The sequence below is a fragment of the Mustela lutreola genome, chromosome 14 (assembly GCF_030435805.1).
Source record: "Mustela lutreola isolate mMusLut2 chromosome 14, mMusLut2.pri, whole genome shotgun sequence".
NCBI lineage: Eukaryota > Metazoa > Chordata > Mammalia > Carnivora > Mustelidae > Mustela > Mustela lutreola.
Window position 1 is genome coordinate 73,069,334 of NC_081303.1, and position 17,951 is coordinate 73,087,284.

Genomic DNA, 17,951 nt, shown 5'->3' on the forward strand with positions numbered 1-17,951 from the left:
TGTTAATTTATATAAATTGACTTACCAAGTCAGCATAATTCCAAGTATTAAAAATTCAGTGGGTTTTTGGTATTGTTTTGTGGGTTTTTTTTTTTTTTTGAGAAGACAGAAGTAGAAATTCACAAGTTGATTTTTAAATGCACAGAAAAATATAAAGAGACCAAAAGAGCCACAGATTTGTTGAGGAAGAGCAATATTCATGACAAACTATTAGATACTAAGACTTACTAAAAAGCAACATTAGGGGCTCCTAGGTGGATCAGTCATTACATGTCCGGCTTCAGCTTAGGTCATGATCCCAGGGTCCTGGATTCGAGTCCCGCATCGGGTCCCCTGCTTAGTGGGGAGTCTGCTTCTCCCTCTCCCTCTGCCTCTCCCCCACTGTTGGTGAGTTCACACACTCTCTCGTGCTCTCTCACGTGCGCTCTTTCCCTCTCTCACTTGCGAAATAAATACATATAATCTTTTAAAAAATAAAAATAAAAAGCAACATTAATTGGGACAGTGTGGTGCCGGCATGAGAACGGACAGCCAAAGGGAAGAGAAGAGTTTCCAGAAGCAGAGCCATGCGGCTGTTGGTTTATGACAAAGGTGAAATTGCATGGAGCTGTGGAGAGCCTGGATTTTCAGTAAATATGAGAACTGAGCAAAGTGGCCACTTGTAAGTGATTATAGACCCTTAAACACAAAAGTCAATTCCAATGATATAGTAGATAAAATAAAAGTAAAATAAATATTTGTAGAAAGCAACAGAACAGTTTCAAGAGCTTAGAGTAGATAAAATTTCCTGAAAGGGACGGGAAAAGCTCTAACCATAAAGGAAAAGATTGATAAAGGGCACATCAGAGTTGGAGGAGTGGTTTGCCAAAAGGTCTCATCACAGGGGGACCAGGCAAGCCACAGACCAGGGAAGACATTGCAATACGTACCCAAAAAAGGACCCATGTCCAGCTTTAAAAGCCCACAGTACAGAATGAGAAAGTCTGAAAAACAGTAGAAAAATGGGAAAGGATTTGAACAGACATTTCACATTAAGAAAGACTATCTAAATTGCTAATTAAAATATGAAAGTTGCTCAACTGCAAAATTCACCAGGGACACAATTGAAACCACGTTGAGATCATCCCCGCAGAAGGGCTGAAACTCACAAGAATACATGTAATACCACCATCACCAAGACCAAGGATTTCAGAGCAATGAGAACTCGCACACCCTGGCTGATGGGGGTGTGCGTTAGCACAACAATTTGGAAAATAGTTTCGTGGTACCTTCTAAAAATATATGCAAGCCTTGGGAGCCACAGATTCCCCTCCTGGGCGTGTACCCAGTAGAAATGTGTGCACACGCACTCCACGAGATTGACCCAGGATTATTCACAGCAGTGCTGTTTGCATTCAAAAGCATAAAAAGCCTCTTTGCTCACATTTGAGGTCCTCCTGCTGGACTAAGATGGATCAACCTCTACTTTCCCTGATATGCTCTTCTGGTCTCTGAGCACAGCAGGTGGGAGGAAGCACAGTATACGTAAAACGATGTGCATTTGTAGATGTGAACGGTCCCCTTAGGAGACCAGGGTATAACCTTGAGAAAGGGGTAAAAGATGTTATTTGAAAGGAAGAAACTGGCACTCCTCACGGTACTAATGTCTTCAGGATCTTTGTTGACCAGGATGGAAACTTGACCTAAAAAGTTCTAAAAGCAATACACATACATAGTAATTTTTTTTTTAAATCAAACAGTATAAAAAGACATAAAATGAGTATTTCCTTCCCCATCCACAGTTCTTTAAATGTAACTACTATGTTAGGTACAGTTTCCAGGAAGAAAGAAAAGTCTATCTCTATCGGTTGATACACACATGCATTCCATTTTCCCCATGGACGCCACGGGGACCACAGTTCGTGTATCAGGCCCCTCCTCGCGTCTTCCTCTTCCCACTAGCGGGGGGGGGGGGGGGGTTGCCTGATGATCCCTGCGGGTTGGCCGTGCTTGGGCAATTCTGGATGGCGCTACCATAAACATTCTCTTCGACAACGCACGCATACTTTCCTCAAGGTGATTTCTCAGCGTTAGAAATGCGGGGACGAAGGTATGTGCTTTTTAAAAACCCTAGCATTATTTCCTCACTTTGATCACAGGGCAGGAAAATTTGATCAGTAGTTAAAAATGGGTACTTCCACTTCCTTTTTTCTAATTCACTGAGGCATCTTGCTCTCTGAAAAAGAAATTTTTCAGATGTGCTCCTTGAGGCTGCTGGGCGGTGTCCTACTCTCAGATCAAAACCAACCCTGTTACTCCTGAGAAAACCGCTCTTTCGGTCTCAGCCCTGGGCAAGCCAGGCCTTCATGCTGCTGTGGGTGTCAGTGCTGGTCCTGGGTGAGTAGAACTTCTCAATGGGGTCCCCAGGTAGGGCAGGGACAGCCTCTCTCCCCCCCTGGGCCTGGTCCTTCTTACAGCTCAGACATTCTTTCCTGTGCGGGGGGATTATATTCTCGGGATTCACCGTCCAGTTCAGCGGTTTCTCCCTCGAGGCTGAAGGAGTGGTCAGAGCAGGGATAAACCTTCAGTCCTACAGAGGAGGAAGCCTCGTGACCCCAACAGTTAAGGTCCTAGCCATTGTTTTTCTACAATAAATATTGCTTCAAGAAGTCCAGAAAACGTATGCCGTTCGCTTGTTCCTATTGCCTTATTTCCAGAAGACCTTCCTTTTCTCTCTGCAAAGGACGTATACTTACTGCTTGTATGACAAGCCCAGGTCCTGGTCCTGGGCAGGGGAGGGCACTGTCTCTACCACAAAAGATGTCTCCTTCCCTGTACTCGAATGCAAACCACAGCAGTGATGGGAGGGACCCAGAGGGGAGGTACGGAAGGCACGAGGAAAACCTAAGGCAGGCTACAGGCTTTTTCCAGGCTTATTGACATGTAATCGACAAATAAAAATTGTGCACACTTAAGATGTAAAAGGTGACATTTTGATATAATATATTATTAATATAAGTACCCTGATTGAGCTAATCAACATTTCCATCTTTTCACTTCACCTTTTGTGCGTGTTTGGTAAGAACTCTCAGAACCTACTCTCCCTGCAAATTTCAAGTATACCTGACGATTAACTGCAGTCATCACTGTGCATTAGATCTCCAGAACTTACTTATCTTGTCAACGAAAGTTTGTTTCTTTTGACCCACATCTCCCCGTTCCCCACCACCTGGAAAACACCAGTTTATCCTTTGCTTCTGTGTCAACTTTAGGTTCCACATGCAGTGGGGTCATGCAGTATTCCCCTGGATCTGGCTAATTTCACTGACCTGAGTGTCCTCCGCGTCCATCCACGTTGTCACATCAGCAGGATTTCCTTTTTTGAGGCTGAATAATACTTCATGGCGTATCTGTGCCATGTTGTCCTTATACTCATCGGAGGGCAGATATTTAAAATGTTTCCATATACTGGCTACTGTAGAGAACAGGCCGTGAACACAGGAGGGCAGGTGTCTCTGGGAGATACTAGTATCATTTCCTTTGGATGTGTCCAGAAGGGGGATTGCTCGGTCATATGGTAGTTTTATTTTTAAATGTTTGAAGAACCTTCATGCTGTTTTTGCACAATAGCTACTCCAAGTACATTCCCACCAACAGCACCGAAGACTTCTTTACTCCGCTTCCTAGACAATGCTTGTTATCTTCTGTCTTTGTGATAATAATCGATCTGACAGGCGTGAGGTGATGTCTCATTGTGGCTTTTGATGTGCATCTCCCTGATGATGAGTGATGTGGAGCATCTTTTCATATACTTCTTGGCCATTTGTATATCTTCTGTTGAGAATATCAGTTCAGGTCCTTACCTGTTTTGTTTTGGGTTGTTTTTTGTTTTTGTTTTTTTTAAAGTATTTATTTATTTATTTATTTGACAGAGAGAGACCACAAGTAGGCAGAGAGGCAGGCAGGAGGGGGCGGGAAGCAGGCTTCCCGCTGAGCAGAGAGCCCGATGCGGGGCCTGATCTCAGGGCCCTGAGACCATGACCTGAGCCGGAGGCAGAGGTTTCAACCCACTGAGGCACCCAGGCGCCCTCCTTACCTGTTTCTTAATGAGTCTGTTTTCTTGCTGATTTGTTAGAATTCCTTATATATGCTAGATATTAAGCCCCCTTATCAGATAAATGGCTTACAAATATTTTCTCCCATTCTGCTAGTTACCTCTTCATGCTGTTGACTATTTTCTTTGCTGTGCATAAGCTTTTTATTTTGATGCAATCCCATTTGTCTATTTTTCTTTTGTTCCCTGTGCTTGTATGTGAGTCAATATATTCAAGTTTCTTTTTGTACATGGTGAGATATAAGGGCCCAATTTTTTTCTTCATGTGAATATTCAGTTGGACCAGCACATTATACAAAAGACTATGCTTTCCCCACTGTGTGTTCGAAGCACTCTTGAAGACCAGTCGACTGTAAATGTATGGATTTATTTCTGGGTCCTTGATTCTGTTTCATTGCTCTCTATGTCTGCTTTCATGGCCGTTTTAGGTTACTACCGTTTTGTAATACACTTTGAGGTCGAGAAGTACGATGTCTCCAGTTTGGTTTTCATTCCGTATTGCCTTGAATCTTAGAGTCTTCTGCAGCTCCATATAGATTTTGGGATTCTTTTTCCGAGTTCTGTGAAGAAGTGCCATTGGAACTTTGATAGGGATTACATTGAATCTGTAGATTGCTTTGTGTAATATGAACATTTTAACGTATTAGTCGTTCCAAGCCATAAACCCAGGATGTCTTTATATTTATTTGTGTTTTCTCTCATTTCTTTCATTGTTTTGTAGTTTTCAGTATAGAGATTGTTCACCTCCTTGGTTAAATTTATTCCTAAATATTTTATTCTTGTTGATGTTATTGTAAGTAGGATTGTTTCCCTGTTTGCTTTTTCAAATAGTTTCTTGCTCATGTATGGAAATGTAACTCATTTTTGTGCATTGACTGTGTGTCCTTCAGCTGTACTGAAAGTGTTTTTTAGTTCCAACAGTTTTTTGGCAGAACCTTTAGGGTTTTCTATATATAGGATAATACCATCTGCGAACAGACCACTTTACTTCTTCCTTTCTGATTCGGATGTCTTTTAGTTCTTTTTCTTGCCTAATTACTCTGGCTAGGACTTCCAGCACTATACTGAATAGAAGCAGCGAGAGAGAGCATTCTTGCCCTGTTCCTGATCTGAAAGGAAAAGCTTTAGCTTGTCACCATTGACTATGATGTGAGTTGTGGATTTGTCATATAAAGAGATAATTTCTTTCTAGACATAATTTGTTGAGTTTTTTTTTATCATGAAAGTAGGTTGAATTTTGTGAAATGTTTTTATGCATCTATTGAGATAATTGTTAGATTTTTACCCTTCCTTCTGCTAATTTAGCATATTATTGCCTTGAACAAGTTGGATCAACCCGGGGTAAATTCCACATGACCCTTTCACTACACTGTTGAACTCAGTTGCCTAACATTTCATGTTAGGATTTTTTTAGATCTTAAAATTTTTTAGATGCTTATCAGAGATATTGGCATGCAATTTCGTTTTCTTGTCGTGTGCTTGTTTGGCTGATCACAGGCAGTCTGTTTAGAAGTGTCCTGTCCTCTTCGGTCCTTTGGAAGAGTTTGAGAGGGTTGGAGTTAAATTTTTAAATGTTTAGTAGAATTCGCCAGCGAAGTCATCTGATTCTGGACTGTTGTTTTTGTTGTTGCTGTTGTTGTTGTTGTTTTAAGATTTATTTATTTGAGGGAGAGAGAATGTGAGTCAGGGGAGAGGCAGAGGGAGGGGAGAGAATCTCAAGCAGACTCGCCATTGAGGGCAGAGCCTGGCACGGGCTTGATCTCATGACCCTGAGACCATGACCTGAGCAGAAACCAAGAGTCAGATGCTTAACCCACGGAGCCACCCAGGCACCCCTTTGTTGTGTATGGTGTTGACTAACAGGTAAATCTCCTTACTTGTTATCAGTCTGCTCAGATTTTCTATTTCTCCATGATCCAATCTTAGTATGTTGTATTAGTTCTAGAAATTTATTGATTTCTTCTAAGTTTTCCAATTTGTTGGTGTATACTGCTCATAGTAGTCTGTTTATATTTCTGTGGTATCGGTGACGCCTCCGCTTTCATTTCTGATTTTATTGGAGTCTTCTCTCTTTTTTTCTTGGTCTATCTTAAGATTTGTCAATGTATCTTTTTTTAAAAAATAGCTCTAGTTTTGTTCTTTTCTATTTTTTTTTATTTTCTATTTGATTTATTTCTGCCCTAATTTTCATTATTTCCTTTCTTCTGCCAGCGTTGGGCTTCCTGAGTTGTAAAGTTGGGTTTTTACTTGGGAGCTTTATCTTTTTCTTAAAGTAGGCATTAATCACTATTAACTTTTCTCCTCGAATCTCTTTGCTGTAGTCCGTAAGTCTTAAGATGTGGTGTTTCCATTTTTGTTTCGCTCAAGATATTTTCTGATTTTCCTTTCAATTTCTTCCTTGACCCACAGAGTGCTCAGGAGTATGTTGCTTTGCTTTCATTATTTCCAGTTTCACCCATTCATGATTTCTAATTTCACACCATTATGGTCAGAAAACACAATCTTCTTATGGTTGAGACTTGTTTTGTGACCTAATATATAGTCTATGCTGGAGAATGTTTCGTGTTCACTTGAGAAGAATGTGTGTTCTGGTGCTGTCGGATACAATGTTCTATATATGTGCATTAGTTTTACATATTCGATACCTACACCCTTTGGTCTAGAGTGTTGTACAAGCCTGCCATTTCCTTTATTGATTTTCTGTCAGAATAATATATCCACTGTTGAAAGTGGGTTATTCAAGTCCCCTACTATTATTGTATTGTTACCTATTTCTTATTTCAGTTCTGTTGTTTTATATATTTAGGTGCTTTCATAAAGGGTGCACATATATTGTATATCCTCTTGATGAATTACTAACCTTATCATTGCATAGTAACTTTGTTTCTTGTTACAATTTTTGAATTAAAATTTATTTTGTCCGGTAAAAGTAGAGTCATTCTTGCTGTCTTTTTGTTACCATACCCATGGAATATATTTTCCATCCTTTTACTTTGAGCCTATGTGTGCCCTTAAATCTAAAATGAAACTCTTGTAGACGGCATATAGTTGTGTTGTGTTTATTCATTCAGCTGACCTGTGTTTTTTATTTGAAAATTTAATCTTTTAAAATTAAAAGTATTTATTTATAGGTAAGGATTATGATTGTCATTATTTCATTGTTTTCTGGCTATTTTGCAGTTCCTTTTTTTCTTTCTTTCTTTCTTCCTCTCCTGTTTTCTTCCTTTGTGATTTGATTATTTTTTTTTTTGTAGTGGCGTGCTTTGATTACTCTCTTTTTATCTGTTGTGTATTTATTATAGTTTTTTTCTTTGTGATTACCATGAGGCTCATAGAAAGCCATCATCAATGAGATTAGTATCCTTAGTATCCCTGTAGAAGAGCCCAGAGAGAACTCTCTCACCGTTCTCGCCCGTTACATGAGAAGATGGCCATCTATGACGAAGTGTGCCCTCCCCAGAAAGGAATCTGCTGATGCATTAATATGGGACTTTCCAGCCTCCAGAAGGGAAGGAAAGGAATCTGCTGATGCCAGAGAGGAAACTGCTGATGCATTGATATGGGACTTCCCAGCCTCCAGTGAGAAATAAATTTCTGTTGTTCATAGCCACTCGCTATGGTATTTTTATCATAGCAGACTGAATGGACTAAGATACTGTATTTAGAGTATTCTGAATTTGACAATGTATTTACCTTCATCAGGGAGTTTTATACTTCTGTGTGTTTTTATGTCCCTAATTAGTGTCTTTTCTTTCGTGTTCTTGAAGAACTCCTTTTTGCTTTTCTTGTAAGGTGGGTCTAGTGATGGTTAATTCCCCAGCTTTTGTTTGTCTTGGAAAGTCTTTATCTCTTCTTCATTTTTGAAGGACAGGTTTGTTAGGCATAGTATTTTGATTGATAGTGTTTTTTTCTTTCAAAGTTTTGAATATATCATCCAACTCTTCCCTGGCCTACAATATTGCTAAAGAAATCCACGATAAATCTTATGGGGGGTTCTTTGTATGAGATTCCATAATGAGTCCTTTTTCTCAATACCCATTTGTCTTCCCAGATTCAGGAAGTTGTCTGTCATTATTTCTTTAAATAATCTTTCTGCCTTTGTTGTCTGCTCCTTCTGGGACTTCAATAATATGTATATAGATTCACTTTTTGTTATTCCATAAGTCACTTGAGCATTTTTTCACTTTCACTTTCTTTCTTTTCTTTAGGTTCTTCTAACCAGATAACCTCAAATACCCTGTCTTTAAGTTTGCTTATTCCTTCTCCTGAATGATCAGTTATGGTATTGAAAGTCTCTATTGAGTTTTTCAGTTTGGTTATTTTATTCTTTAGTGCCAAGATTTCTGCTTGAGTCTTTTTGTTTTCTATTTCTTTCTTAAACTTCAGGTTTTGTTTATGTATTACTTCCCTGATTTCATTTCATTGTGTCCACTTATAGCTCACTGAGCTTAAGACTATTATTTTTAATTCTTTGTCAAGCAGTTCATGGATCTCCTTTTCTCTAGGGTCAGTTCCTCGAGCTTCATTAATTTCCATTGATGTTGTCATATTTGCCTGACCCTTCATTATCTGTGTAACTTTGCACTGGCGTCTGTTTATTTAGAAGAACAGATAACTTTTCAGTATGGTTTTGGCAGGTAAATATCATCTGTTGCTTCCCTGGACTTATGGGACTGCCTCCAGGATCATGGTTGCATAGGGCTGGAGCTGGGTCTCATGGCCATTTCTGGGCCTGCAGTTGGGCCCACAGTTGTCAAACCTCTTACCAGGGGAATGAATGGGTGTGATTTCTGCTGGGTTCCTGAGTATTCTCCCAGTGGGTTCTTAGCTGGATGATCAAGACTACCTCTAGACTGCAGTAAAGTGGGACTGGAGCTGGGTCACAGGACTGCCTCAGCAATAACAGTCAAGTGTGAGATCAGTGGGCCTGCTACTGGGGCCTGGATGAACATGGTTCCTCTTGGGTCCCTTAGCAATAGGATCTAGAGGCAAGACAATGGACAAACTGGACTGGAGTTGAGTCCACGAAAGATGAAGTAGCTCTAGGTATGCAGGTGGGTTCATAGTCAGTGAGTCTTCACCCAGGGCATGTGCCTGCCTTCTCAAAGTGATCCTCCTTGGTCTTGGGCTCCAGTGGGATTTTGCAATTTCCTATCTAGCTCTTAAAGCTCCTCACTTTTTTCTGTGGATGGCTCCAAAATATGTTTGTGTGTGGGAGACACAGGCTATAGACCTCCTATTCCATCATCTTGCTCCTGCATTTCTGGTACTTGACATTCTAATTGCACCTGTGGGTGTGGTTCAGTTTCTATCAATTCACACATATAAATGGGTTTGTTTTTAACCAAAGTTGAAATTATTAGAATAAAATATATTTATTCATATATTTTTTAAAAATTTAGTAACATTTAATTATAGCACTGCACTAGGTGCTGAAAATGATGAGAAAGCTTGGGAAGTAGCATTTCTGTGCTTAGAAAGCTTATTATATAAAAGGCCCTCCAGCCAGTCCAGTGTACAAGAAACATCCATCTAACAAGATCCCAGTTAAATGATTGTCCAAATTTACCAGTGATGGTGCAAACAAATAATAAACTATATGCCAAGTAGTTGGTAACGACTTCATGAGACAGAGGGAGAGTAGGAGCTGGAGGGGGCAGGGATGGAGCAGAAAAAAGACCCCATGAAAGCTGCATGAAACACTCCAGAAATAGGAAGCACATCCCAGTGTCGTACCAACACAAAAAGACAGGATCTTCCAGAAGCACATGCTTTGGGACAAAATAATATGTGTTCAAACAAGAGGTTCAAAACTTCATTCTGCTACCTACTAGGTGCTTAGATCAGTTTATGGCCTATAAATGGGGATAATCATAGAACTTACTTGATAAGGATATTGACAAGATTTCATGAAATAATAGATGTGGAAGTCTACCACATAGGAAACACTCAGAAAAGTTTTAGCTACATTTAAAACAACACAAATTCCATGGTGGCCAAGATATTTGGGTAATGACAAATAATCCATTGTTCTCTATAAAAACACTTAGGCTTGGATTACTTCTCCATCACCCTCTTATGGAGAGGGATAATATCTCTCTTGCCTACTGATGGATTTCCTTTGCCCTATCTAGTCCCTGGCATATAGTTGACATTTCAGAAATTTGTGTTGAGTAAACCAAATCTGTCCCTCACCTGAAATGTCTAAGCGATTTATAAACTTGCCAATTTTTCCTCCTCTTTCTATTACCCATTTCTCAAGACTTAATCCTCCTATCTCTATTTACTGACCTAGCTAATTAATTTTTACTCAATAAGTAAATATTCTATAAATATTTATGGAATATCTCTTATATGCCAGGCACGGTTATAGGTTGGTAGGGGGCATATGATGAATATAAAAAGTTCCTGCTCTCCCAGAACTTCTTTTCCAGAGAAGGGAAAGTAAAGTAAACAAAAGAAAAAATTTTGGATAAACACTCTGAAGAAAATTAAACATTATTATCTCTTCTCCTGCCTTCTAATCAGTCTCTCTGCTTCACATCTGTTCTCACTGACGTCTACCCACTGTCACAATGTTCCATCTAAGTTTCAAATTCTAACCTTGTCACACTCTACTTGAAGACTTTCCATGCCTCTTGGTTATAATAATAAAACTGCATCTTTCATAATAAAGCCCTAGCTACTTCCCCCATAACATGAGCCATGCGTACCTCTCTCACCTGACTCCCCCTCAATCCCTACCTTCCAGAACTCCCCCCTAACCCTTGAACACCAGCGCTCTTTCTTCACTTCTGTGCCCTTTCTGCCTCTATTACTCTCTCCATCACCTCTTGCCATGCACTGACATCCTTGCCTGGCTGAATCCTATGTGTTCATTCATTTTTCTCAAGCATCTCAGTGTCAGGTACCTGTCATAGCCCGCCCCTCCCCCCCATCACACACTCACACATACCCCCCACACTGGCAGGGATGGTCCTTCGGCCCCAGAAGCTGCTCTGTGTGTACTTCTATTGTACTTAATTTTGCTTCATGTTTCTGCTTCCACCTTCTGTCAACGGCTTACCAGAAGGCACCAATTTTTTGCTCATCTTAGAAGTCTAAGCACAATAACTAGTAGACAGAGAGACATTTGACAAATGTCTATTAATTTTTTAAAAAAAATGAATTTCTAATGAAGGAAATAATAAATGCATAGGAAAAAGAAACTGGGATTACTTTTGAAAACTTTTGGTCTGTGTTCATCTCTGGCTTTTTTTTTTTTTTCAGCTCCTATCAGTGGACAATTTGGTGAGTTCTCCTTTCTTTTGCTCTTCAGTGTCCCTGGATAAGAGTGTCTCCCTAATAAAGATGAGACATTTACTTGCTGAGGCCAGAAAGGATGTGAAAGTTTTCTGTGGTCTATTGGCATCCTCCAAGGGTTAGGATAGCCTCGTGGCTACCCCTCTGACTCTCCCTGGAAGAACTGACAAATGCACGAGCAGCTGGCCTTTGGTAGGCCCTGCACTTACCCCTGTTGCCAATGGAACCCACTTCACCAGGCAGGACATTTTCAACTCCATGGTAAACATGCAGGACTTGGGGTTTCTCCAATCAGCAAACTAGAAAATCTTATCTGATAACATCACACTGTGAAGATACCAGCATGAATATTACATTCTTTATAGTTTTAGAAGTAAAATCCTCCGGGAAATGTGTGGAGAACAGAAGAACACCCAAAAATCGGGCCCTTAAAGGAAGAAATGCAAAAAAGAAGACATTGGGGGAGAAGAAATAATATCGGTTTCACCCATTTTCTTAGTTCTGAATTCCATTGTCTTGGGTCAGAGAGTGGCCCATGAATAGCAAGGAAGACCTACATCCTCTCTTGTCCAAAATCAGCTGACCTGGGGTTTCATCCTTGTCTGGACCACCTCTGGATTCCAGTGAATGACTTGTCCATGCCTTGCTCTCACACAATTAGCTATGGTGAGAGTTTCTGGGCATCTGAATCATCATCTATCAAATGAAGATGTTAAAAAAGTTAATCTCCCAAGCTTTACTCAGGGTTAAATCTTCAGAAAATATGATTGATCCTTTTAGGAAAGTACAAACCTGTGATTTACCCAATTCCTTGGGAGGTTCTTATGAGTTGGTGAGCATGATGAAGTAATGGGGCAGGGGTGGCTTTCTCTAGGATCCACAGCAGACTAACTAGCCATTTCTCCCACTGGCATTTGTCAGTAAATCCTGCTGGTGTTGCCTTCTTGAAATAATTTTGCTCATTGTCATCCCTGAGCAACCATTCTCCCCTGGGGGCTCCAGTGGACAAATGACCTTGAGCAATCACTGACCTTCCCAGATGGCTTCCTTGGGTATTCTCCAAATCCTGGTCTTTGGGTCTGTACCCACAAAGATGAATGCACTGGGGACCACAGGGGTCTCTATCTCAGACTCTGTCTCTTCTTTCCTCAGCACCTGTATCCAAACCCATGATTTCTCTCCAACCTCCATGGACTGTCATCTTCAAAGGACAGGCAGTGACTCTGACTTGCCATGTAGCAGAGGACAAAAAATGGTACCGGTGGTACCTTGGGACAAAAATCCTACGTGAAATCCCATCAAACACCCTCCAGGTCCAGGATTCTGGAGAGTACAAATGCGAGATACAGGGCTCGCCCCAAAGTGATGGTGTGAGCTTGACTTTTTCACCAGGTGAGAAAAGAGTGAAAGAAATAAAAACTTTGGGAAGCATATAGTTATGCAGAACCAAAATCTATACAGATAGGACCCAGGTAAAAAGAGAATTTTTTAAAATGTTTATTTAAATTCAATGTAGTTAGCTTATGTAATATTGTTGACTTCAGGGGTAGATTTCCGTGCCTCACCAGCTGCAGGTAACACGCAGTGCTCACGACATCAAGTGTCCTCCTCAATGCCCGTCCCCCGGGTACTCCTTCCCCCCAGCCACCCCCGTTTGTTCCTAAACTTCAGCATCGCTTATGGTTCGCCTCCCTCTCTTCTTTCATCTTATTTTATGTTTTCTTCCCTTCCGCTACGTTCATCTGTTCTGTTCCTTAATTCCCACATATGCATTTGTCTTTCTCTGACTGGCTTATTTCATTTAGCATGATTGCCTCTAGTTCCATCCACATCATTGCAAATGGCAAGGTTTCATTCTTTTTGGTGGCTGAGTAATATTCCATTCCAATACCACATCTTCGTTATCCGTTCATCTGTCAATGGACATCTGGGCTCTTTCCATGTTTTAGCTACTGTGGACATTGCTGCTATAAACTTTGGAGTGTGTGTGACTTAGGTAAAAGGAAATTTGAAAAGAAATTTATTTGAATAGTTTCTGAATCTATGTGTAATTTTAAGCTTATAGGATTTACTTGGAAGGGCGCCTGGGTGGCCCAGTTGGTTAAGCATCTGCCTTCCACTCAGGTCATGACTCCAGGGTCCTGAGATCGAGTCCTGCATTGGGCTCCTTGCTCCGGGGGGAGTCTGCTTCTCCCTCTCCTTCTGCAGCTCCCCTACTCATGCTCTCTCTCTCTCTTTTTCTCTCTCAGATAAACAAAATCTTTTTTAAAAAAAGATTTACTTGGAATAATAGGCAGCATGAGAATTTTTCAGATAGATAGACAGGCAGACAGATAGAGGTACAGCTGACCCATGAACAACATGGGTGTGACTTGCACAGATCCACTTACCTGCAGGTTTTTTTGGGGGGCGGGGGGTTTGTTTGGTTTTGTTATAGGACAGAGCTATAAATGTATTTCCTCTTCCTTATGATTTTCTTAGTTAACATTTCCCTCTAGTTTCGTTATAAGAATATAGTCTGTAATACAGAGAACATACAAAATACATGTCCGTTGACCATTCATGTTGTCACTAAGGTTTCTGGCACAGGTGGCTATGAGTAGTTGGGTTCTGGAGGAGTCAAAAGTTATACTCTGATTTTCCACTGCGTGGAGGATCCGTGCCCACCCCCACATTGTGCAAGGGTCAACCGTATATAGAAAGCAAGGGACAAGGAAGAAACATCTCTCTTTTTTTTCCTGTCCCCTAAGGCCACCTGTCTGGAATTTGAAGCAGTTATAATGCTGTTTCTTTCGCAAACAAGGAAGCAGTGTGGTAGTAACAAGGAGCAAATTAGATGCTTGTCCTCTTTGAAGTGGCAATTCCCCTCCTCGGAATTGACCTTCTGAAATCATAGATATGCACCCCCCAAACGGAAGGAACTCAAATGGTAAAGAAGGAAACTCCCTAAGTAAATCACATCATGTCACAGTGAGGGAAAACTTGAAGGCCATTAGAGGTCAGGTTCGGTCAAGAGATTGACGGCAAAGTGTTCACAGCACAGTGAGTGAAAGAACAAGTTAGGAAATACACACACTATTCCGATGTCCTGAAGCGAGCACAGCACACCCCTGAACTGGCCCGCGGAGAAGAGCACCAGAAGAGTGCACGCCTGAGAGAAGATTGTGACTTACGTTTCTGCTTTCCAAGTTGACTGGGGCGTATGTGCTCATTTTAAATCAGGACGAAAGGAATTGTAATTACTGTATGCTTTCTTTTCCCCATCCCCTACCCTATAAAACCTGTTTGGAATAATAATGACAGGAAGGGAGAATCCGTGGACGGCCCCCAACGGCCATCCTGGTGTCTCCTACAGCTGAGCTGATCCTGCAGGCTCCCTCGTCCGTGTTTGAAGGTGACTCTCTGACTCTGACGTGCCAAGAAAAGCCAGGTTTATCCCTGAAGACCAGGACCCTGTACAAGAATGACAATAAGCTGATAGACCTTGGTAAAAAATCCAGCTTCCACATCAACCACGCAGGTCTGAAGGATAATGGAGAATATCGCTGTTTTGGATCTGAGACCCATGGTCGCGCTTTTTCGTCAGACACAGTCAGAATCCAAATCCAAGGTAAAGCCTTTGTCATTTGTGAGGAGGGCTCCTGGGAAGGAAGGTCCCTGAGGTGGTCGAGGAGGAGAAGGGTGAGCTGGGGCATCACCAAACCTCAGGGCTCGTTCCCGCAAGCATCAGAGAGAGTGCAAGCGTGCTTTGCGCTGAAGAGCACGGGGGTCGTGGCACCCCCTCTTTGTTCCCTCTGCTCTCGGCGGCCGCAGACAAGCTGTGCTTCTCTCCAGAGCTGCTCCAGGCCTCACTGCTCTGGGGCCTGTTGGGATTCTTCTCTCCAGAGCTGTTTCCACGACCCATACTGAGGGCCAACCCCTCCTCGCCCAACCCCGGGGAACCAGTGATCCTGACCTGTGAGACCCAGCTCGCCCCTCAGAAGTCAGATGTCCGACTCTGGTTCCAATTCTTCAGAGATTACCGGCGCTTGGGGTCAGGCTGGAAGGGCTCTCTGAGAACCTCAATACCCTCCGTCGTGGGGAATGAAGACCCATCGCATTACTGGTGTGAGGCAAAGACAGTGTCTTCCAGTGTCCGCAAAAGCAGCCAGAAACTCCAGCTGCCCGTGCGGAGTAAGTGTGGGCAGGTGCTGAGATCTGCTGGGAGGAGCCCGGCAGAGCCTCACATCAGCCCTCGGTCACCCTCTCGGTCCGTCTATAAAAGCCCCACCACTCCCGGCTTCAGTCCTCCTCCTGCCACCCAACCCACCTCTCCCCTTACCCGCCTCCTGCTCCCCCCCAAGTCGCCTGCTCGCGTCTGCCCAGCTGCCTGAGCGAAGCACCCCAGGCTGTTTGGCTTGCACGACAGAACCGTACTCGCTCAGAGTTCTGGGGGCTACGAGTCCAAGATCAAGGCACCAGCAGACTGGTGTCTGAAGTCAGGTTGTCCCATCACTGGCCACCATCCCCCAGTTTCCCGTTCCGCGTGTCCTCCTGCTTTCTGAGGATTCCAGCCTTATCTGATTAGGGCCCCGCATTATAGCTTCCTTTAGCCTCGATGATCCCCTCAAAGATCCCATCTCCAAATAAGCCACACGGGGGGTTAGGGCTTCAACATACGCATTTCTAGGGAACAGAGTTCTGCTGATGACACATCCCGATGTCTCCACCGGCTCTTGGATGCCTGAACACATGCCTGTCTTCTGTGGGCCTCGTGCTTTGTGCAGCCCAGGAACCAGCGCCCTCAGTGTGTCTGCAGCATCTCCACCCTTCTCCCCCCCACTTCCTCTCTTTCTCTCTCTCTCCCTCCCCTTTTCTCTCCTGTCCCCCAGGGATATGGAGGTGTCTCCTTCCCAGGCATCAGTTAATTGTTGACAATAACCAATAGGCGCCCCTGGTGGGATCCAGAGGTGGGTGGGGGCGTCATGCTTACGCCAAAGATGTGGCCAGGGGTGTGGAGGCCAGCAGACCAATCTCTCCTTCACCGGTGCACTCAAGGCTGTTCGGTCAGGCGTGGCCGTGAGAGGTCATAGCTTCTACAGGGGCGTCCCTGCACGCAGGGCCAACTCCAGCGCACTCCCAAGAAGACACGGGATTCAGCGCTAGGACCAGGGCTCAGGAGACAGATCGAGGTCCTGGCGGGCTCTGGAAACAGCTGGCAGAGTGGCTGCAGACGGGCCTGTGAGCTTCTATCTAACTCTGTCCTCTTCTGGAAACAGAGGGAGTCAGGCTGGGCGCCGGGAGAACAGAGCAACAGGGAACAGGGTCTGGAAGTGTGTGTGACTCTGGTAGAAAGAAGGGTGAAGGGTGGACCCTTGAGTCCAGCCCCAGTGAGCGGAGAAGTGGAAAACAGGGGCAGAGAGGAAGACCCCTGGACCTGGGCAGGGGAGGGGCCCAGGGCCCCTGGCGGGAGGAAGGAACAGGTAAGGGTCTGGAAGAAACTTCTTCCCCAAGACCATCATTGACACTGGAAGATGGGACCGAGATCGCGCAACAAGAGGGGGTCCGTGGGGCGGAGGGGCCGCAGGTGACGGAAGGGGAAAGGCGAGCTTGGACTGACCGGTGACTGACCCGCACAGGCGCACCTGCTGACTGACGTTTCTCTCCTCAGTCCCCGTGTCTCCCCCTCTCCTCACCCTCAGCCCTCCCAGCACCCAAGCTGTCGAAGGACACTGGCTGACACTTTCCTGTGAAGCCAAGACAGGCTCTTACCCGATCGAGTACCAGTTTCTTCATGAAGAAGTGGTTCTCAGGAAGACGAAGGTCACTTTTAGGGAAACGGCGACCTTCCAGCTCTATCTGAAGGCAGAGCACTCCGGGACCTACTTCTGCACCGCAGACAATGGCCTGGGTATCCGGCGCAGCCAGCCGGTGTCCCTCTCTGTCACCGGTAAGCCCTGGATGGTCAGTCCCCAGCCCGGTCAGAAGCATGTCCCCACCTTCTAGAGCCTCTGCCTCTTCCTCCGCTTCTGGATGTCCTGGCTCTGGGGTCGGCTGCCCCGTCTTTGCGCATCCCGCTGGTGCAGGGTAGTGACCTCCATTCCACCCAGACCCTTGAGGAGCCAGAAGTTTTCCTCTTTCTCACCACTCGTCCTGTGACTCTCCTGCTGCCCGGTGTTCTCAGAAACTACAGAATCAGTCCCCAGGGGCTCGCAGGTGTTTCTTGTCCGCCTAACATCACATATTGATCACAATGGGGTACAGAGCCACAAAAGACACATGGCCGGCAGCAGGACGCGAGGTTCCCCACAGACGCCCCTCCTGCTCAGGCATATGAGGACTGACAGGGTGTGCGGCCAGATGGGCTCCGGCGGTCAGGCAGGAGGCCACGCGGGGGCCTGGAGAGCCGAGGTGGCTCAGCCTGCCCACCGGCGTCAGGCCCCGAGGCCACAAAAGCGGGTGTCCACGTTACAAAGTGGGTTCCGTGGAGCCTTGAGCATTGTGCTGTCCATGGAGAACAGAGTCCAGGCGCAGTGCTGGGGGCGGGGACTGGAAGGTGCAGGCCCAGACCAGTGCG

General features: G+C 44.1%; 1 protein-coding gene across 3 annotated transcripts in view; it reads left to right on the top strand.

Moving 5' to 3' along the window:
• The first annotated feature begins 2,217 nt into the window (after nucleotides 1–2,217).
• Nucleotides 2,218–17,951, top strand: part of FCRL5 (Fc receptor like 5) — a 32,715-nt gene continuing 16,981 nt past the window's right edge. The window contains exons 1-6 of one of the 3 annotated variants that reach the window (XM_059145604.1): nucleotides 2,218–2,376; nucleotides 11,363–11,383; nucleotides 12,548–12,787; nucleotides 14,751–15,005; nucleotides 15,281–15,568; nucleotides 17,046–17,324. In XM_059145604.1, coding sequence (XP_059001587.1) covers nucleotides 2,346–2,376; nucleotides 11,363–11,383; nucleotides 12,548–12,787; nucleotides 14,751–15,005; nucleotides 15,281–15,568; nucleotides 17,046–17,324 — 1,114 coding nt within the window. In that variant the 5' untranslated portion in view covers nucleotides 2,218–2,345. Of the gene's footprint in view, nucleotides 2,377–5,915; nucleotides 5,957–11,362; nucleotides 11,384–12,547; nucleotides 12,788–14,750; nucleotides 15,006–15,280; nucleotides 15,569–17,045; nucleotides 17,325–17,951 lie in introns of those variants that run through there. The other 2 variants (XM_059145602.1, XM_059145603.1) reach the window with 2 other exon arrangements.